Below are 23850 nucleotides of genomic sequence, written 5' to 3'. Positions count from 1 at the left end.
AATATATGACATAACATAATGTTGTGGTCAGATACTGTTAAATAAATGTTGTAAGGACTGTCATTTGTTCAATTATTGACGTGACAAAAACAAATACAGAGCAAAAATAAAGATGCCGGAAATTGTGAAGTGGTCAGTGTTTTAGTGGTCAGTATATTAGTGGTGGTCAGTATATTAGTGGTCAGTATATTAGTGGTGGTCAGTATATTAGTGGTCAGTATATTAGTGGTGGTCAGTATATTAGTGGTCAGTATATTAGTGGTGGTCAGTATATTAGTGGTCAGTATATTAGTGGTGGTCAGTATATTAGTGGTGGTCAGTATATTAGTGGTGGTCAGTATATTAGTGGTCAGTATATTAGTGGTGGTCAGTATATTAGTGGTGGTCAGTATATTAGTGGTCAGTATATTAGTGGTGGTCAGTATATTAGTGGTGGTCAGTATATTAGTGGTCACTATATTAGTGGTCAGTATATTAGTGGTCAGTATATTAGTGGTGGTCAGTATATTAGTGGTGGTCAGTATATTAGTGGTCAGTATATTAGTGGTGGTCAGTATATTAGTGGTCAGTATATTAGTGGTGGTCAGTATATTAGTGGTCAGTGTTTTAGTGGTCAGTATATTAGTGGTGGTCCTCTATATGTAATTACAGACCTGAAGTCCAGGTGAGTGGAACATTCCAAGTGACCTACCAGGAGTCTAGCACTTCATTATCTCACACCTCCCCCGTGATGCGGACATCCCCACCCCTCAGTATCTCAGAGTCGACGCCCACACATACAGATTACACAGAGGGAACACCAAGCTACACGCCATCTAGTCCAAGCTGTTATAGTGACATAGGTAAGAGCTTTGTTTCATGATACAGAGAGAGGACAAAGAGAAAGAGAGATGGAGAGAACGAGGAGAGAATGAGGAGAGAGAAAGGGATCAAAAGAATTAATGAGAGAGCAGGGATTGAGAAAATGAGAGCAAGAGATACACATAGAGACAGGGACAATGAAATTTTCAGTCTTGAGACATATATTTTATGACCGATACAATCATTTATTTACATTATTAACATGTGACAGGCCATATTAGTGACAGAATGATAAGTTGATATATCCTTTTTATGTTCCTGCCATATTAGGATTTTGGGCATATAGTATTACCCTTGGTCGTGGTTCCATCATGTAACATTTCTGTTCATTTACTCTTTAGTGGATACAAATATAGAAGTGTGATTTGGTGTGCAGATGTGTTATATCAGTATGAAGGTTCTGATTGGTTGTCATGGTCAATCAACAGACGTAAAAGTGTCCATAGTTCTTGGTGGGGACATTTGTGTTTCTCGGATACATTTAGTTAATGTACTGTATGTTGTTTATTTACCTTGTATTGTTCATCGTTGCCTCATACTTCAAATAGCTGTAAAAAAGACATCTAAATCGTACTTTTGTCACAGATCAAGCTTTCCAGGCAGAACTAGACAAAGATGTACAGGCGTCACCTGCGTCTCTGTCTCCAGCAAGGTCAAAGGTCACTGTGATCACAACCAGCAGTACAGAGACGTCTTATACAAGTGCACTCGAAAACCCATACAGTAGCGACAGTGAACGGGGACCAACAAACTCGGACAGTAACTATGTTGATAGTGCGAGAGTTTCACCTGACAAGGCAGGTCGTTACAGTAAACCACAACAAGGTCACATATCAACAACAGCAGTGTCTAATTATAATGATATTCAAAGCAATTCCACATGGAATAGTGAGGAAGGAGAAAAGTCAAAGGCTAAAGGTCAAGGGTCACCGAGATCAGAGGATTTGGAGGTCAAGGAATCCGAGACGGTATGTATATTTGATTTTTTTCAAAAATTCATGTGTTTTATTAATTTGAGTGGTTTTCTTATGCTCCCCAAAACTGCATATAGTCGCCGCCTTGTTTTCTTTCATTTGGAGATTGATTGGTTTTAATTGTGACTTTTTGGGATTTACATTTTTAGTCTTTCTTAAAATGATCTTTCAAGTTATTTATTTCATCACTGTATCATTTTATCTCAACTTGAATGGTGACTGAAGTCAGATTTTAACAATCAAACAAGCAGCAACTATCTTATCATTTCTGAATAAAATTCCTGGTTTGTTTTGAATTACTTTAAGTAATTCCAAGCCAAGATGAATATCATAGTTTTAAAAAATGCAGAAAATCTTTGTATTTTTTAAATTTGATTGTTTCTTCACTTGTTTTTAGACTGCATGTGAAACTTTGAGATGTGTGGCTTTTCATTAGTCAGATGGTGGGCTATTTAACAGCTGGATTTAATTGGAGCTGAAAATTTATCAAATTGTTTTGTGACTAAAACAACAGATTTTGTTTAGATTTTACTTGGCATGTAGTTTGATTTTAGGAGCATTTTGGTTCCCATTCGATATGAGTTTATGTGTTTGTATATGGCATGAAAAGATCAGCTTACGGTGAAAGTTTAGAGATTTAAAAAATTATAATCTGTATACAACTGCCTTACAAACTAATCCATTGAATTGTTCAATATTATCATTGAAACAAAATAAAGAATATGTCGTAGAACAACAGACCGTCAAATCAGACTAGAAAAATGAAACACAGACTTTGTAGATCGGAGAAACCATCACAACTGCTAACTTTACCAGGAAAAATCAGTATATTGGAAAAACATTTTCAACAAGTGTTTTAGAAAAAGATCTTGGACTTTTTTTTTTTTTTTTTTTCATTAAAATAGTATTCATGCATTGATTTAGATTTTATATTATGATATATTATAATTTTTAATTTCTTTTTCTCGGAAAATTTTTGTTATATTCTGTGCGAAGATTGATTCAAGAGACTGATATGTAGTATGCACCTCACAAACACGACCTGCACTTGTGTCAATTCCACACGGCAATTACAACTGCAAACTGTTCTTGTAAATGTTATAGTCAGACATCGCAGGGATGAGGTGGCTTTTCTCTTTTGTCAGTATTGCTGGAATAAGGTTGCTAGTATCGTCAGCTGAAACAATAGGGAAATAGTTTTCATCTGAGGAACTTGGGAGCTAATAGAAGCTATCAGATGTTTGAAGGATATCAAATACTAGCTGCCAGTATTGCATGGATTTTCTTTCTTCAGAAATAAAAATGTTTTAACACAGATGTATGATAAGTAACCAGAATAAGTTGATATCATCTGCTTCCTATGTCTGAACTGTACCATCAACTTGCCCAACAGAAAACAGTTACACCTGTGAGCCCCAAACAAAGAAGAGTTCACTTTCAGTCTGAGGCCATTGAAGCATCAGATGATATAGTCTCTGAACCAGAGGCTCCTGGTTGGCAAGAGGTGCGTACACATCCTACTGAGCATGCCCAAGCTATGTTACTGTGGAGACAGAGTGGTTACCATGGCTTCAAAAATCATGTGACTAACTCGTCTTCCCACATGATGTTGTTTTATGCTCTGCATCAGATGTTTTGGATACTTTGTAATTCCCACTCTTTGACTCGAGTGTGGATCTCTTTCTATCAAATTTGAAGCCTCTCTTAAGGCCTGACTTTCGCGCATGTCTGTTCTGTTGTCATGGATACTAGGTAATGTGTACAAGATGTTATATATACATCCTGTGTGTGGAATGTGGTATTGTTGTGTACATCTATATTTGGATTGTAAACAATCAACATATGGTTGTTTGTTGTCCTACAGTGGTGCTGTGCATTGTATGTTGTCATGGATACGTGTGTAACTATATGTGATATATCTCATCATACATATGAGTTAGTAAATACAACACCGATTTTATGAAGAAAATCTATCTTTGTATGTAATCTTGAAATATTCATCTCACCTGCTGTATCATGGCTCCTGATAACTTCATTGCTTGATATACAATTGATTATGATATTTCTTATATCAGCTCATTATTAAGGCTTTAATTCGATTTTCCATTGGTCATGTTGTGTGGCCATGGATAGACTTCATAGCAACCTATATTTGGTCCGAGTATGTCTTGTCATAGTGTGACCTCCTTTCTGTCCAGGCATATCTTGTCATGGATGATCATCATGGTGACCTATTTTCAGTCTGGGCATGTCTTGTTATAATCTTTATTGTAACCTACTATCGGTCTTGTTGTCATGGATACTCTACATGGTGACCTAGTTTTGGTCTGGGCATGTTGTTTTTATGGATACTTAAGTCATTGTGGCCTAATTATGGTCATGGCATGTCTCGTTGTCAAGGTTATCACTTATTTATAAAGTTGAACAATTTGTTTTTACAGGTAATTATTTGCTGTGATATAGAACAGGTTGAAGTGATAGAAAGATTCTGAGTCCAGGTTTACCCTGGATTTATGTTGTCTTAAATTAACAGGAGATATCCATTAGAAGTCCCTCATCAGTGTGCTATACTTTAGTTACACTGTGTATCTATTTCCCTTAACGTTTTAGGCTCATGATTTTCCCCATCAAGGTAGTTTACTTGCTTCCATCAATTTTACAGATTTTAATTACACTGAATCTTCCTCTTAATCATGATGATGAAGTAGTCACTAATTTCTTAAGTAGCTTTTATCTTCTATTTGGTGACAGATGAGGATCTATAGGCAGGGCTTAAATGGTAAATTAGGGTTCAGATATCAGGTAGCAATTCTTTTGTATTCTTTCGCAATTTCAACATTTAGTAATCAATAAGACCAAGATAGATTCGGAATCCAAATTGTTAGGTTGTTATTGTTAAGAAAAATGAAAAGGTAAAAGCTGTGATGGACAAGGAAGAATGACAACCTATGTTATGACTACATATTGTCCTTCATTTAGTTTCACTCTACAGTGAATGACACTCCTCTGCTGGCTGAACAATGACCTTCACCTGTTTACTGAACAATGCAGGCGTTCACCTATTGGCTGAACAGTGCAGGTCTTTGCCTATTGGCTAAACAATGCAGGCCTTCACTATTGGCTGAACAATGCAGGCCTTTGCCTATTGGTTGAACAATGCAGGCCTTCACCTATTGGCTGAACAATGCAGGCCTTCACCTATTGGCTGACCTTTACCTGTTTTTACCTTTGCTGGCTTCACAGTGACCTCCATACCATTGACCTTCACCTGTTGCCTATACTATGATAATTACCTGTTTGCGGCACAATGACCTTCACCTGTTGGTGGCACAATGACCTTCACCACCTGGCTGCTGAATTTTACCTTGGTATGTTGGCTACAAATTGACCTTCACCTGTTGGCTGAACAGTGACCGTCACCTATATGCTACAATCTGACCTTCACCTGTATGCTGCACAATTACCTTCACCTGCTCACTTTACTGCTATCTTCCTTGAGGCAGACTTACTTGGTGTTTATCTAATACATCTCTCTACTTTTAGGTCTAGGTGTCCCTTTAAAGTGATAAAACTTTCACCATGGAATGTGATCTGTTGTCATCACACTATTCTGTCACCTCTGTCTACATGATAACTTAACCTCGTTGTATCCAATGATTTCCAAGTGCCTCGTAATGAGCTTACCTTCACCTCGTGCAATTTTACTAGAAACACCAACAATTTTCTTGCTAAAAGTCCACTTTCCTGTTTGAGTTTCTAACTCCCTGAGACTCTCACATGTTGACCTCAGTATGACCTTTGCTGCTACCATCGCTGATATTACCAAACCTACATTTATGACCTTTGTATCCAGAAGATATGTTTTGATAAAAAGTGTCCTCTGATTTCCACCTATAATGCATATCTTGTAACAACTATCATCTTTGATTTAGCTTCCTTCATGGCACTCTTGTGACTTTAAATTGCACCTTAATGTTGATTGGATTCTTATTTTAGCATGGTTGTTGCCTATATATTCTTAATGGTCTTATGATTGTTTCAAAATATTACATTATGTTACCTATAAGGTGGAAAAAGCTCTTTGTATACAGGTAGTATTAACCATATTAAGATGTGTGATATGGTTAAAGTCATATAATTGTCATCATTGTAACACAAAGCAACAACAACAAGTTTCTGTCTTAATGCTTCAAAATAAAATGTTCGTAAAGCAGAACTTTTCATTTAGAACTTTTGTAAATTCAAATCTAAAAAAAAATTTTAAAAATCAGCCATTCTCAAATTTCCAGAATCCATGACGGTATTAGATTGTAGTGCCTATCAACATTGAAATGGTTGTAATGTCTAGTACTAACATTCTTGCTGTTTTCTATTTTACTTATCAGCATCTTAATGATCTTGACCACTCCTTGACCTATGACTCGGATGACTCGTCATTTCTCACAAACAGCGAGATCTCCTCCACCTTTTCTATGCATGAAGATCCCTCTTCTTCTGGTTTCCATGATGATGGTGTAAAAAGCATCCCTCCGGATGTGACCTCTACTAATTCTAAGTATCGTAGACCAGTTCCAACCACTAACACTGCCCCTGTGGCTGTTCCTTCTAAGCCCGGAGGTCTGATAAACTTCCTCAGTTCAGGGAATTCCCCTTCAAAGCTGTCAACAGACAGCCAGCAAAGCAAAGGTGTCAGTTTCAAAGTTGAAAATTACGCTGTTGGGAGCCCGCCACAAAGGAAAAGTATTATTCCTGACAAGAGTCATTTGTACCCACAGAAGCCAACAGGACATAAAGCCTCAGCTTTTTCTCGATTTAGAAAGACCAACAGCGATGGTAAGCTTGGGCTATCTGAAACTCCCAAAAGAGGCAGGTCAGATAGAGGTATGAGTGTGGGGACTTTTAAACCCATTCAACACGAGACATCTTTACATAGACCTGTTAGCCTAAAGGATTTTAGGACATTGTCCAATTCACCAGTGTCGGAAGAACAGTCTAGAAGGCAACAGACTGTGTCCACTTCACCGCTGTCAATGTCCAGAAAACCTGTTGAGGATCAAAACAGGGAGTCAACTCATCTCTAACTTTTAGCCAAGCATAGGAGCACTTCCGTAGTGGTGATGGTGTACAGACTAATATTACATCTTCTATGTTTCACTTGAATTATATTGTTTTTAATGTGCAGTCTTTGTGGTCTATATTCTGAAATATATAAGTAATATTTGTAAATTAGAACTGTAACAGTAGTAGTGCACATTCTGTAGTCAGGAAGTTAATCTAAATCTGTGATCCTCCTCAAAACATATAAACACTTATCCTTTCTGTCCCTTTATGACAAAGTTCCAGTTCTTGGACAGCATAGAATTTTTACTTGAGGTATGGATCAAACTGTTTCTAACAACAAAGGTTAAGAATACTGAAAAGCTTAATATTTTGAGAGAGTGGATCTCAACAGCTGTAGAATTTACCTAACTGTTTAAGTCACCAACCGTTTTGCTTTGAATCACTTTAATTAATATAGCCATGTTGCCTGGGATTCTTCATAACCCAAAGTCTCTATTTTCAGGTGTTCATTGTCATTGCTGAAATCTTTTCTATAAACCAATGTCATTGTATTGATGTTAGTTTCAGTTACTAAGTGACGGAAAATGCAAGTCAAACTGGTATTTTTATATTTTTGTAATTTTATTTAATTTATGGTTTTATTAATGATAAAAAATATTGGAAAATTATTAGAATAAGATTAAAAACTTATCAATGATGATGAATTTGATAATAAATTGGAAATGTCCAAAGATAAGTTTTCGGCTTTGGAGTGGGTTGGGGCTGTTAAATTTTCATATTTCGTAATTTAACCAAAAGTAGTCTCATTGTTTCTTTAATTCACTTATATATTCATTGATAGTTTACAGTTGACTTAGGAGATGAAATGTTTTTAACAACAGTTAAATAGTTGCTTCATTCAGTATTAAAACTGACAGAAATATGGTTGCTGAAATACAGATAACTCAAAATGGCAGAAGGTGTAGCTGACAATCCTTCTCTCCATATCATTTATTTCTACTAAACTGAAATTTTGTACTTATTTTAGATAACATTATAACTTGATAATTCATTTTTTGTTTTCGTTCATCGATTATAAAAGTGTGACTGATTCCCATCACTATATTTAGCAGTTGATGGTGGTTGTAGCATTTAAACACATAGACCTCTTTTCCTACCATATAAGATTCCCTGTATTGACATTAAAACCTTGTTTCAGTTACTGATTTTTTTGTGACATATTTCCCTGTATCTAGATATTTAATGTGAGGTATGTTTTCCTCAAGCTTCTCATATTGATGAAGTTGTTGTAACCTAGATTAATTGTAATATTGTTTCTTTGTTTACGAAATCGACCATGCATGTTCATAAGAAATCATAGATATATTGTCTACTAAATCAACCAAGCATGTTTATAAGAAATCATAGATATATTGTCTACTAAATGGGCCATGCATGTTTATAAGAAATCATTGATAAATTGTCTACTTAATCAATCATGCATGTTTATAGGAAATATATTGTTTACTAAATCAATCAAGCATGTTAATGAGCAAAAATCATAGATTTTTAGAATTTCAGGCAGCCATGCAAATTCTGAATAATTAAGAATCATATCAATCATTTATACAAAACATGGCAGACTATAATTATAGTTTACTAGTTTTAAGTCAGCAGTGCACAAGAAACCGGTCGTCAGTGTTCAACATTTCTGTAGTTTTGTCTCCTTTTGTTTCTGAATTTCCGCCTTTTACCAATGATGTTGATCCCCAGTTTTATGAATAAGATAAAAAGCGAGACAAAAATCAATCATTGATTTGTCAGCATGTTCAGGAAAAGGTACTAATAGATTTGAGGTGTGAGATTTCAGTGACAAAACATCAGTGTCTTTGAACGGAGATAAATTCTAAGGAAAATAGAAACACATTGTTTCATTGAATATCAGGGTATATCATCCTGTAGGTTTAAATCACCTTGTTAAATTACTTAATTATATTTCTGTCCCGGTATAAATTGTATATATATATCATACAAGGTTTATAGAGTATATAATGAACACTTTGTAATTCAGCAAGTCTCAGCTGGCGTATTGAAAAGTAGTTTTAATTCATTTCAATATTGGCATAATTAAGACTATACACATGTGCTTCACATCGTTCGTAATTTACCAGATAAATGAAAATTATTAAATTTATTGAATCATTGGTAGTGCACCTTGCTGTTCAAATTCCAATTTTTTTTCAATCACTTTGGATTTACCTCAAAGGCTTCATATTCAGGCCTTTAGCATCACTGACGAGTCCTAGAAGGAGGAAACAGCTGTATGGTACAGTTCAATTCATTGTTCGGCTCTACTGCATCTAACTCTAAATTTGTATTAAAAGGTGCTGTTCATGAAGGTCATTGCGTATCTTTTGTACAATATTTGTAGTGTAACTTTAATATCTTATTGAGTAGAATTGATTTTGAAATCAGTGTCATATTTAAGTGAAATCTTGTCAACAAATTTAAAATAAATTTGAGAAGTTTATACAGATTTATTTTTTATTTCAGATTAGTTTTTAAAAGTTTATTTTAAGGACTGAGCGTATGTGAGGTTTTGTTGTATATGTATGAAAGATATTGAATAAGGAAGAAAGTTTAAAACACAGAAACTCAAAAATATGATATTTAATGATACAGGGGTGAACCCAATGTCGTTACTTTAATGAAGGTTTTTTTGGTTCCATATGCCCCATACGTGGATACCAACCAGAGTGAAATGAGGGTGTGTCGGAAAATGATTTGACTTGACCATTTTATATCTGTTCAGTTACATTCACCATGATGGAGTATATTGGGTTGTTTTAAAGGGTGAAATAATCCTTAAAACAAAACCAGCCAGAAAACATTATACAATCTTATAATTGAAAATAAACCTGAAATTTTATTCTCATTATTCCAATTATTTAGACTTGAATCATTTGGGCTTTGTGACTATTAGATCATTACAATAGTATCCTATTTCATGAAATCCAGGGTGCCATAATAGCTCAGTCAGCCATTTCAACCTCAGGTGGAGAACTGAGCTGTGTGGTTCAGTCCCTGCCTAGAGACTTTGTGTGCCTCAGGTGAAAATCTGAAATGTGTGGTTCAGTCCCTACCCAGGACAGTGTGTGTGTTTCCAGTGTGTGGTTCAGTCCCTACCCAGGACAGTTTGTGTGTTTCCAGTGTGTGGTTCAGTCCCTACACAGGACAGTTTGTGTGTTTCCAGTGTGTGGTTCAGTCCCTACCCAGGACAGTTTGTGTGTTTCCAGTGTGTGGTTCAGTCCCTAACCATGACAGTTTTTGTGTTTCCAGTGTGTGGTTCAGTCCCTAACCATGACAGTTTGTGTTTCCAGTGTGTGGTTCAGTCCCTACACAGGACAGTTTGTGTTTCCAGTGTGTGGTTCAGTCCCTACCCAGGACAGTTTGTGTGTTTCCAGTGTGTGGTTCAGTCCCTACCCAGGACAGTTTGTGTGTTTCCAGTGTGTGGTTCAGTCCCTACCCAGGACAGTGTGTTTCCACAGTGTGTGTTTCCAGTTTCAGTTTGTGTGTTTCCAGTGTGTGGTTCAGTCCCTACCCAGGACAGTTTGTGTGTTTCCAGTGTGTGGTTCAGTCCCTACCCAGGACAGTTTGTGTGTTTCCAATGTGTGGTTCAGTCCCTACCCAGGACAGTGTGTGTGTTTCCAATGTGTGCTTCAGTCCCTACACAGGACAGTTTTGTATTCTTCAGGAAGCTGAAATCAGATATCCTATATTCTTGTGGTAGCATGTATTTCGGTGAGGTATCCACAAGCTACAATTAGGAGATCCATCTCAAAATGAAACTGGCTGTTGATGGGTCAAGATATTAACAAACTTAAATGAAATACTGTTCTTTGTAATTTCCATAACCATTGTTAGAAAAATAATTATATTCTCAACAGGTTTCAGAATTAAAGTGTGACATGAAATAGACTTGTCAGTATCTATTTAGTAGTGTTTATTTTTAATTATTTGTTTTCAGTCCTAGAAGAAGTTTTTACTTCCAAAGATCTTGCTGTTCCGGTATTGGTTTCAATTTATAAATAGTTTTTATTTATTGTAAATTATGGGGAAACATGATCTAATGTGATGCCTGGAATCATTGATAACACAGTTAAGGTTTCTTCATAAGACTTTTTATCTAACAGCTTTGAAATGCTACATATATATTTATCATAGCCAGCCAAGTGTAGAGTGATTAATCTAAAGTCAGCTTTTATCTTCCATTTCTTTATTAGCCCATCATCATCAAATGGTGAACTATTCAAAATGTTTTGCTTCCTTGGTCCTTTGTCCGTCCGTAAACAATTTTTGTTATCGGTATTTCTTGAGAAGTACTGGATGGACCTTTTTAAAATTGCAGATATAGGTTCCCCTTGGTCCCTAGTTGTGCCGTTTTGTGAAGAGGGGGCTGATCAGAAGACTTAATGGACGACAGGCAGCCATCTTTGGTTTTTTTAATTTACTTTGTTATTGTTATTTATTTCTTGAAAAGTAAGAGATGGATCTCTCTCAAATCTCATATGTAGGTGCCCCTTGGTCTCTAGTTGTGCCCACGTAATTTTGGGACTGATCAGAAATACAAAATGGCCAAAAGTTGGCCATCTTGGATTTTGACTTTGAAAGTTTGTTATCGCTATTTCTTGCTGCATGGATCTTTCTTAAATATCATATGTACGTTCCAATTTGTACCTAGCTGTGCCCATTCGATTTCGGGTCTGATCAGAAAAACAAAATCAAAAATAAAGATTATCATTGCACTTTCTGCAAAGGAATGTTCAAATGTTTTATCATTAAGAGCAAAAACAAAGAAAAAAGAAGGCAATAGATCAAAGAGCATAGAAAGATCAAACAATGGTAGGCATCAAGATCCCTCTGGGATCTCTTGTTTACTACTTCACATTTGTTTGTTTGTTATTTTTTTTTTTTTTTATTTATGTCAGCTGACTTAATTATTATCCAATAACTTAAAATGGCAGGGGAGGTATTAGGGGTTGAAGAAAAGGGTTCTTTAGAACAGTATCTGTATTTGTATTATGTACATCCGTTGTCTAATGAGCTGATTAATGCAGTTTCAGGAGACTAAATTGAAAACTGAAGATATCTGATTTGTTAACAGGGGTTAATTTTTCATTTGTTTCTGTGGCTAATCCCATCACCATGGAAACAAATACAGTTTAAAAAAGAGTAGTAATTAAGATAAATAAATGCATTATTTTCAAAAAAAAAAAAAAAAATAAGAATTTACTGTTTATCACTAAAAGTTCAGAATTGTCTATCTTATTATTGAACAGTTTAATATGGTATAAAATATCATTTCAATCATCAAAAAAATTTACTCTATATTTGTGCATATATTCTAGCATGTTAAAATGTAGTTTTTTAAAGGGTCCATTTCATTCATAAAAACAAAAGAAGGAATGCAATATATGCTGTTTACATTAAAATCTTTCAGCACTTCACACACGATAGCACATGCTTTAACTGTAGAAGCAGCTTTAGGCTATATAGAAAATTTTGCTTCAATAGAGCAGGATAATTGCCATTCTGTAAGTAAGAATAACATGTATATAAGTTACAAAGATTTTCTCACTCCAGAAATTGTATATATATCTCTATATTGATTTTGTAATATAGATATATTCATTTTTTACAATAAATTGTAGATTTTAATTACATGAAATATTCTTAATATTTTGATGTGACAAAAATTCACAATGAAATGTTGTGATAAGTGTTGGAAAAAAGTCACAAGATTTGATAATGTGGAAAGCTACTGGCATCTATAAGGACATGTTTCCCCATGTGTTTGTATTGATGCTAGATGGTAAGGGTGAAGAGCTGGAAAACTACAGTGGAGTCGCAATTTGGGGTTCTGAAATTAAAGAAAAAGATTTTTCTAAATCATGAAGCAAGCAATTGCTTATGAAAATCTATTTCAAATTTTTGGTTTTGGATTATCAAATATTTTCAGAATCTGTATATCACAATGGGATTCCACTGTTTGTACATTGGAACCTTGTATGTCTTAACGCAGCTAGTAAACTACATGCTTTCATTTATAATCATAAACATGGGAGAAAAGATTTAAAGAAAAAACAAAGGTCCATAAAAAAAAACATATTGGGAGGTAAACTATCAACAGGCAGATATTGGATAACTGGAAATAATATATTTTACAAGTTTCCATTGTGCATATGTTTTGGAAAATACATGATAGAGTTATCTCCCTTCTGTCACCTCCAATATGTATCTTCACTTTGGTAATTTCTATATATAACCCAATAAATGTTGTAAATGTCATTAAGATATAATTTGTTTAGAAAGGGGTAGCAGGTTATCCGTATTAGTTCTACAAAGGTGTTGGATTATTCCAAATTTAGTCATTTCTGTAGAGGTATACAGTCTTTTCTATTGCAACAAAGGATTATACCAAATATAGGTTATTCTGAGGGGTGTTAGGTTATACCAAATACAGTCACTTCAGTTGGGGATATAAGGTCAATATAAAATAAAGTTACTTCTAAGGTAATTTTAGATATTTAACTTGAAGTGATTTTAAAATTTTAGGTGACAAAGTTTTCTTATATTAACTGACGTTACAAATTAACGTAGAAATTTTGGAATATATATGATTATTTTTACAGTATAAGGGTAGGGCTAGATATAATATTGTGTTGATAAGAAAGAAAGGTCCACTATGAAAGTAAAAATATAAATGAAAATGAGACCGATATCACTTTTTTTTTTCAAAACTTAAAACACATATATTTATAGTTAGCATTGCTAGATCAGAAGAGATTAATGTTCCTGATGTTCTGAAAGGGAGAAAACAGGTGCTAAATAGCAGAGTAGAGGCGAAGCTACATAATCAAATTAGCCTGGTTACAGATTTGCTCTTAACAATGAAACTTAATGAGTGTGGAAATAGAATTCAGGACATTTTTCTTAAAAATTAGATGAAGAAGTTAATATCAAGCTCTTCCTATAGATATTGAATGTTCACAAAGAGTGAGATATTCCGAAATGAAAAAAAAAATTATAAAATTTATTTCAAATTTGAAAAGAACCTTTATATTATGTTATGACTCCATATTAGTCTAACACTGTAAATAATGAGATTTTGTAAAGGCAGTATTTTACCTGTTTACAAATTTTTAATATTTTCCTTTTTTCTTGCTTTTTTAATTATTTTTTATTTTAACTTTGGAAATTCCTCACTATTTTGTTATCATTATGATATATCTATATATACACAGGATTACTTTGAACGTACAATTGTCTCAAAAGGATTTGTACTATTTCATCTTAACATTTTTATTCTGAATAATCTTACGATATTAAGTATTTCAATCAACATTCCACAACAATTTCTGAAGCAACAAAATGCCAGATATAGATTGATGTTAAAAAGGTTTTAATTGTCAGGCACAATACAGATCTTTCAGGTTACAGAAACAAATGCATCATGTTAGAGGGTTTTGACCATGATTTCTGTTTTCATTAAATTCTATTACATCATAAGGATTATGTCCAGTTGTTGCATCCCTTTAAAAATAGATCATGTAAAAAAAAAATGAAATAAATAACCCACTTTATTTCTTGCTGTCACACATCTTAAAACACTATATACACAAAGCTTCACTGTAACAGTATTTATAGCATAGATAGAGTGTAACATTGCCAAAGTATCACTTTGATGTCACACGTCATGTGACCTTGTTTCACATTTATAGGTATAGGGTTCATGGGATATATCACTGACTACACACATTCTTCCACCATTTTAGACTAAAATATTGTGTAATGAAAAATTGTGGTCAAAACCCTGTAAGATAGTATTTATATATACCCCAAACCCTCTACAGACAGTATTATATATGACCAAACCCTCTACAGACAGTGTTATATATGACCAAACCCTCTACAGACAGTGTAATATACCCAAACCCTCTACAGACAGTGTTATATATACCCAAACCCTCTACAGACAGTGTTATATATCCCCAAACCCTCTACAGACAGTGTTATATATACCTCTACAGACAGTGTTATATATCCCCAAACCCTCTACAGACAGTGTTATATATACCCAAACCCTCTACAGACAGTGTTATATACAGTGTTATATACCCCCCCTAAACCCTCACAGACAGTGTAATATATACCCAAACCCTCTACAGACAGTGTTATATATACCCAAACCCTCTACAAACAGTGTTATATATACCCCAAACCCTCTCCAGACCATGTTATATACCCCAAACCCTCTACAGACAGTGTTATATATACCCCAAACCCTCTACAGACAGTGTTATATATACCCAAACCCTCTACAAACAGTGTTATATATACCCCAAACCCTCTACAGACAATGTTATATACCCCAAACCCTCTACAGACAGTGTTATATATACCCCAAACCCTCTACAGACAGTGTTATATATACCCAAACCCTCTACAAACAGTGTTATATATACCCCAAACCCTCTACAGACAATGTTATATACCCCAAACCCTCTACAGACAATGTTATATATACCCCAAACCCTCTACAGACAGTGTTATATATACCCCAAACCCTCTACAGACAGTGTTATATACCCCAAACCCTCTACAGACAGTGTAATATACCCCCAAACCCTCTACAGACAGTGTTATATATCCCCAAACCCTACACAGACAGTGTAATATATACCTAAACCCTCTACAGACAGTGTTATATATACCCCAAACCCTCTACAGACAGTGTAATATACCCAAACCCTCTACAGACAGTGTTATATACCCCAAACCCTCTACAGACAGTGTTATATACCCCCAAACCCTCTACAGACAGTGTTATATACCCCCAAACCCTCTACAGACAGTGTTATATACCCCAAACCCTCTACAGACAGTGTTATATATACCCAAACCCTCTACAGACAGTGTTATATACCCCCAAACCCTCTACAGACAGTGTAATATATACCCAAACCCTCTACAGACAGTGTTATATACCCCAAACCCTCTACATACAGTGTTATATACCCCCAAACCCTCTACAGACAGTGTTATATACCCCCAAACCCTCCACAGACAGTGTTATATATAACCAAACCCTCCACAGACAGTGTTATATATAACCAAACCCTCTACAGACAGTGTTATATACCCCAAACCCTCTACAGACAGTGTTATATACCCCCAAACCCTAACAGACAGTGTTATATACCCCGAAACCCTACACAGACAGTGTAATATACCCAAACCCTCCACAGACAGTGTTATATATACCCAAACCCTACACAGACAGTGTAATATACCCAAACCCTCCACAGATAGGGTAAGCAGCCTTAATATGCAAAAATTGCACTCCATTTGCACAGTGTATATAATGATACACTCCTTGCACAGTGTATATAATGATACACTCCTTGCACAGTGTATATAATGATACACTCCTTGCACAGTGTATATAATGATACACCCTTGCACAGTGTATATAATGATACACTCCTTGCACAGTGTATATAATGATACACTCCTTGCACAGTGTATATAATATACACTCCTTGCACAGTGTATATATATGATACACTCCTTGCACAGTGTATATATATATACACTCCTTGCACAGTGTATATAATGATACACCCTTGCACAGTGTATATAATGATACACTCCTTGCACAGTGTATATAATGATACACTCCTTGCACAGTGTATATAATGATACACTCCTTGCACAGTGTATATAATGATACACTCCTTGCACAGTGTATATAATGATACACTCCTTGCACAGTGTATATAATGATACACTCCTTGCACAGTGTATATAATGATACACTCCTTGCACAGTGTATATAATGATACACTCCTTGCACAAATGTTCAATGTTAACTGATATTATTGCAGGAAACTTCTCTTGAACAAACTGACCGTGAAATGTTTGTTGAATACTTAAAAGAAAGTCAAATTTATTTAAGTACAACAGCTGAATTTCTTTAAGCAACAATACAAATATGTGTTATAACTTATTGTGTGGTATATCTGTGTATTATGTAATTTTAAATATACTTGTTTTACATTAGTCATACAAGCATATCAGTTTTTCTATGACATTTGAAGATGTAATTCACATTCGCATAAAAAACGAGCAGTATTCCACAAAATGTTTGATGACCAAGTTTAGAATAATTGGTTCTTTTCAGTGATTAGAAGTAGGGACAACAGTCCCACTTGAATTGTCACCATTGTATTTTCAAATCAGATTGAATTGTCATGTTGAAATTCTGGAATATTCTAGTTATACAATTTCATTTATCCAAAACATGTCTCATTGTTATTTGTTTTGGTCCAAAAACTTGATAATCACATTCCTTAAGTTGTTAACCTGTGGCCATTATATGAAAAAATATGATAACTAAACAAACAAAGCTGACGAGTCATTCTGATAAGACAACATACAGTTTGTACTAGGGTTAATTGACACATGATTTTCAGTTGGCATGTTATTCTACTGTTGATGTGTTGAAATATTGTTGTAGACATTTGCTACCTAACATTGTTTATCCAGCACACATTCCTATATGTTATTGCTCATTCCACAGCTTTATCAAAATTTTGCATGATATATTTAAGTTTAGTTTGTGCTATTTGCCTGTTAACTAATTCTGGTAATGTTTTTGAGTTAAAATGAGATCTGTAGACTCGTACATGATATACAGTAGGTTAGTAACTGTTTTGCATGTTAGGTATAATTATTTGGAAATGTTTCAATATTTCAAACTTTTTGAATGAAAATTTATAATGTTTTATAATAAAATCAACATTTTTGTTTTGAATATTGCATCAAATTACATTTCTTATATCAGAAATCAAGTAAAACCATTTTTATTATTTATTTTCCTTTTCAATTTTCAGACACACCTGTAACAGACCATACAAACAACAGTTATTTTCCCTTGGTGACCTGTAACCGTGGTAACGATATAGACAACAATTACGTTCCCTGGGTGATCTGTTATCATGTTTACAATAGTGATGTTTCCTGTGAGATCTATAACTATGGCAACAATACTGACAACATTACATTTCCTGTGAAATTTGTAACCATGGTAACAGTAGCAACAACGGTAACGCTTCCTGTGTGATCTGTAACTATGGTAAAAATCTACCATTGCTAACCACTGACACTTGTTGTTTATTGTGTATGAATTGTGTGACATAGCCAGATGGTGATACCAGGTGAGATTGGCCTGGAACAAACCATGATGTAACCAACAATAACCAACATGTGTGGCAATTTTGTAACCATGGCAACAAAAAAATGAAATCATTGTGGTTCACCATATAGAAACTGAGGTCTTCATCTTCCTCCTAGCTGTAGACTGTGATTCACTTTAAGACTTTTCACCCCCATTGTGTAGAATAGACTCGACAATGATTGGGGAGTAGCCATAATGATCAATAAGATATTTTATATTGAAACATGGATTCTCCCATTAATAGGGATTTTATTTTGATTTATGGTTGCCATGATGTTTCTACTCACAATACCTATGAGCATTTACTTATTTAAAGAGTGTTACGTGGTATAAGGGTCCACTTGTTTGATTAGTATCAAGAGATCTGTAATTAGTGCTTGACTTAACACGTAAGTTTTGGTGACAAAGGATTTCATGAGTCAAGATGTTAGATATTAACTCTTTAGCTATATTTTATAAAGATATTTGCCTGCTGATGATCGTTCTTTAAAGATAAATATTCTGAAATCTGCTTCATCATTAGAAATGAGAAAGTAATCTGATTGGTCCTCCATGTAACTAATGAACTTGTCTACCTGACTTTACATTGAGAGCACAAAAATTTACTTTTGGGGGTGTAACTTTTTTGCAATTTTTTTTCTGTAAAAATTAATGGCTGAATGATGTGTTATTAACACAAACCAAATTCTATAAATGCTGTTCACTGTGCCCCATGAGGTTTAAGTTACAATGGTATTGAACTCATAATTCCAGAGTTGATATATTTTTATTCAATGTATTATCAATAAACTAGAAAGACCATTACTGCACACACGAGTATGAAGACGAAGTGGTGAAAAGTTTGTGTTAACAAGTTTGTGAAGAATGATAAATATTCTACTTTTAACTGGGAATGAAATACAATAATTACATTAATTATATACAATGAAAAGTTTCTGTATACATCTGCACTATAAACCTTCTGTTTTTGTGGACTAAATGTTTTTTTCTGCAGAATGTAAAATATTTTTTCAGATCTGATTTTTCCAGGTCAAATTCTGAAACTTACTCAGACACAGACATACAGAAACATCTCTGCTTGTGTCTGTTATTGAGATCGGATAACGAAGATTCAACTACAGTATTATTCTCATTATGTCACTTGTACATAGAAATGGATCTGATCACTAAAATGATAACAACTGGAACTAGAGACATAAAAAGGTTTATAGTACATTATTCTTTCTCATTCAGGTGCTTGTATCATTTGGACAACTGGAACTAGAGACATAAAAAGGTTTATAGTACATTATTCTTTCTCATGCAGGTGCTTGTATCATTTAAAATTTCTGAATTCAACATAATTAAACAACTTAATCATTTTTTCATATAATTATAATAAAATGTGATGTTCCATTTCAGGTATTGTAAATGACATACTAGATTCGAGTAGTTATATTTTTTTTCCATATTTTCATACTTTGCATCTTATTCCTTGAACCACAAAGTAAAGAAACATTGTGGTTATTGTTGATGCAGGCAAACCTGAACCCTAACCTTAAATGTTACTGTTGATGCAGGCAAACCAGAACCCTAACCCTTTATGTTATTGATGATGCAGAGAAACCTGGACCCTAATTCTAACCCTAAATGTTATTGTTGATGCAGACAGACCTTAAAAGACCCTTTCATGTTTTAAAATATCAAACAAAACCAGCAATTAAATTCAAGCACAGTGACATGTCTTACTATTGAAACATAAATTTCATCAAAGTATGTTACTAAGTCAGAACTGTAAGAAATATATGTAAAACCCCCTTATTACCGATGATATTGCTGTTGACTTTGTCATTTTCATAATTCATATCTTTTGTCTTTCATAAACTATTTTCTTACAAAATCACTGATGTCACAACTTTGTATCAAACACACATCAAGTTTGTATGGTGCAGTATCAAACACTTATCAAGTTTGTATGGTGCAGTATCAAACACACATCAGGTTTGTATGATGCAGTATCAAACACACATCAAGTTTGTATGGTGCAGTATCAAACACACATCAAGTTTGTATGGTGCAACATCAAGTTTGTATGGTGCAGTATCAAACACACATCAAGTTTGTATGATGCAGTATCAAACACACATCAAGTTTGTATGACGCAGTATCAAACACACATCAAGTTTGTATGACGCAGTATCAAACACACATCAAGTTTGTATGATGCAGTATCAAACACACATCAAGTTTGTATGATGCAGTATCAAACACACATCAAGTTTGTATGATGCAGTATCAAACACACATCAAGTTTGTATGATGCAGTATCAAACACACATCAAGTTTGTATGATGCAGTATCAAACACACATCAAGTTTGTATGGTGCAGTATCAAACACTTATCAAGTTTGTATGGTGCAGTATCAAACACACATCAGGTTTGTATGATGCAGTATCAAACACACATCAAGTTTGTATGATGCAGTATCAAACACACATCAAGTTTGTATGATGCAGTATCAAACACACATCAAGTTTGTATGATGCAGTATCAAACACACATCAAGTTTGTATGATGCAGTATCAAACACACATCAAGCTTGTATGATGCAGTATCAAACACACATCAAGCTTGTATGATGCAGTATCAAACACACATCAAGTTTGTATGAAATAAACATAATGTAGAATACTCCATATTAATATGGGATCTTGTGTAATGTATAGAAGAGAATAGCGACCTTCTGACGTGTAGACTGTAAAGAAAACATCCTCATACAATATCATAATTCAGGAAAAATGTTCTTTGGTATCATTTGAAAACATTACAGGACATTTAATATCTCTTTAAGACCCCCAACATGTCAATTATCAGCTATCATCTTAATGTTATTGATACATGACATCTAGAGAAATTACTTGATACCAAGTAACCTTGTCTTACCTTATTGTGGAGTCAGGATTTACGTCATAACGTATTGTATAATGTCAGCAATTGTAATACATCACTTCATCAATTCAATAATTTGGCATTAGCATTGCCAAGTATTGAGATAATAACAATGTAACAAAATAAAAAAATAATCGTTACACCTGTTATGAGTGATATAGGGAATAGCACCTGTCGCGGGAAATACTTTTCATTCCTCGTGTTTGCCAACTTGGGACTAAAAAATCTGAAGGGTTGCCAATTTTTCAGAAAGATCCGACATATATAAAAGGTTGTTAAGAAAATACAGAATTTGTTCCCATTTTATGTATAATGTAAGTAATCTAAGATAAATTTATGTACGCCACATTTCCAGCTATGTACCAGTGATGAATTTGAAATCTCATTGACTTGAAAACAGAATTGTTTGTTTTAACAGTTTTTATTTTATTTTTTTTTTCAAATTTTTTTCATCAATCCCATCCCCAATGTATCAATATAAAAAGTGCGGAAGAATTTTAATAATAAAGTACTTTTTTACCGGGCATTCTGTGCATGTTTACATGTAAAAATATGATTTCAAATCGATCAATAGTCGTGTTTTGACCTCGAATCTGCATTTCATCCTTGCTATGTTTGAAGATTTCACATTAAACATGTAGATGAATACAAGGTGAGCATTGTAGCACATTGAAAAATGTTCATGCTTTTTTCAAATTTAGTAGCATATGTATTTTTGACATTTGGTATCTCCCGTTGTATATTCCAAACCAAACATTAGCAATAAAATAGTATCGTCTTGTTTCTTACCTTCATGACCTGAATGATAAGTTTTGAATTATGAATAGCTCGTGAGCAAAAAGAGAACAAACGAGTCAAAATAGATGGTCCCCTGGACTTTGAGCAGGTGAATGTTATACATGATGTGTTGTGTTAATTCTTTGTAAGTCATGTTGCTTATGTGAAAAATATATTCCTGAATAATTTTTATTTATTTTTTTACAAACATAGATGTGTTTCAAATTCTATCAATGCCACAAACATTTTTCGGCATTTCATTTTCTTTTGGACGTAGAGTCAGATATCGCAAATATGGGTGATATAATTGTATGTCAGTCTGAAATTTAGTGTATAGGCTCAGCGTGTTACATATTGCAGGTTTGTAATCGTACTAATACAAGTCACCTGTTGTAGCATTATAATTTCACAATTTTGTATGTGTTTATAAACTATAGATATCACAATAGTTAGATTTTAAAACTTAACTATTTTCATATGTGATAAAAATCTTAAATGATTTTAAATTTCATCTAACCCTAGTTCTATTTATCTCATCCAATGTGAAGGATGTGTTACTGGAAAATACGCTATTTTACAATTTTTGGGACTGGTTTAAAGAAATATGCATGATAGTGAAACTACAGACTGGTTTGAATGTTTTAAGTGAGCGTCTGTATGTGTGAGTGGCTTCATGACCTGATTCATATTTCGCTGCAATCATTGACAGGTATTTCCAAATGTTTGTCAAATTGACAAAGTTATGATTTTCAATGAAGTGTCTTGTACCAATGTTCAGAAACTTGTGAACTAGGGATTTTAGGATGGATAATTTCAATATTGATTTTGATACTGCACTCGACATTCATACAAAACCAAAGCATTTTAGGATTAATAATTACATCTTATATTATAAAAAAACATTTTTTTAAATATTCAAATACTTCAATCTGATCAGAAATCCTTTTGATTTAGTTTTGGTATTAGTTGGCTCATAAAATGTTTCTATTGATCAACCTTCTGATATACATAGAACAAAAGGAAATGATGTGGTTAAGATGCAGATGTTAATTAGGTTATCAAGTCAGTGTGTGTATAGTGTTGAGTGTACGTATGACTTTTGTATGCATATAATTGAATATAGTTAACAAATGAAATAGTGAATAAAATGGCTGATTCAGGATCATGTATTCATATTAAATTATGATGACAAATATATCATGTGTTCTAGTTTTTTTAGGTCACTCGTGGTGATATATTCTAATACCTTTCATCCGGTATCGCACATCCGTAAACAATTTAACACTTTCGACTTCTTCTCAAAAACCCCTGATCCAATTTCAATGAAATTTTGCTGAATCTTTACCTGGCCTAAGTTGAACCAAAATTGTGAATTCTACAGTCCCTATCCCCCAGGGGTCTGAGGGGCGGGACCATAAGGGGTTAAATTGACTCCGATTTCAAAAATCTTCTTCTTAAGACCCAGATATGGTAGAATCAAATACTCTTCATGAATGGAAGCATCTTAAGGTGCTTTACCAAAACTGTGAATTTCATGGCCCCAGGGTCTCACACTTCCCTGTTGGGAGGGGGTAAAGTTTACTATAGTTTATATAGGAAAACTAAATTTTTGAGCATAATTTGTTTAATTTCTATTGGAAATATTTCAAACTTGTTTAGAATTATGAGTGAAGGACCTAGATATGGTAGAATCAAATGCTCTGTATGAATGGAAGCATTTTAAGGTGCTTTGATTACCAAAATGAGTCTCCCATTTCTTCCAAGGGGGAATATTTTTTTATACTTTACTGTAATTTACATAGAAAAATTGGTTTTTTGAGCATAACATTGGGTATTTCCTACTGGAAATAACCTTATAAGAATTATCAGTATAGGATGACAGTTTTGATGGAATGCATGTATTGACACTGTTTATATTGTGTCATAATTTCTGTTTAATGACATTTGATAACGATCCTTTAACCTTTATA

The 23850-nt window shown here is 34.1% G+C and overlaps 1 protein-coding gene across 3 annotated transcripts in view; it reads left to right on the top strand.

Annotated features, from left to right (window-relative positions):
- The window catches only part of LOC132561412 (phosphatidylinositol 4-phosphate 5-kinase type-1 alpha-like), a 48759-nt gene extending 30040 nt beyond the window's left edge, over positions 1-18719 (top strand). Inside the window, exons 16-19 of one of the 3 annotated variants that reach the window (XM_060226140.1) lie at positions 652-842; positions 1447-1829; positions 9894-9985; positions 17831-18719. In XM_060226140.1, the coding sequence (XP_060082123.1) occupies positions 652-842; positions 1447-1829; positions 9894-9985; positions 17831-17885 (721 nt within the window). In that variant the 3' untranslated portion in view covers positions 17886-18719. Of the gene's footprint in view, positions 1-651; positions 843-1446; positions 1830-6220; positions 9346-9893; positions 9986-17830 lie in introns of those variants that run through there. The other 2 variants (XM_060226142.1, XM_060226139.1) reach the window with 2 other exon arrangements.
- The last annotated feature ends 5131 nt before the right edge of the window (positions 18720-23850 follow it).

Source organism: Ylistrum balloti, unplaced genomic scaffold, assembly GCF_031769215.1.
Source record: "Ylistrum balloti isolate Yb309-2 unplaced genomic scaffold, AGI_CSIRO_Ybal_v1 Utg371200, whole genome shotgun sequence".
Taxonomy (NCBI): Eukaryota; Metazoa; Mollusca; class Bivalvia; order Pectinida; family Pectinidae; genus Ylistrum; species Ylistrum balloti.
The sequence above is the reverse complement of the archived record's forward strand: the minus strand, read 5'-3'. Positions and strand labels throughout refer to the sequence as shown.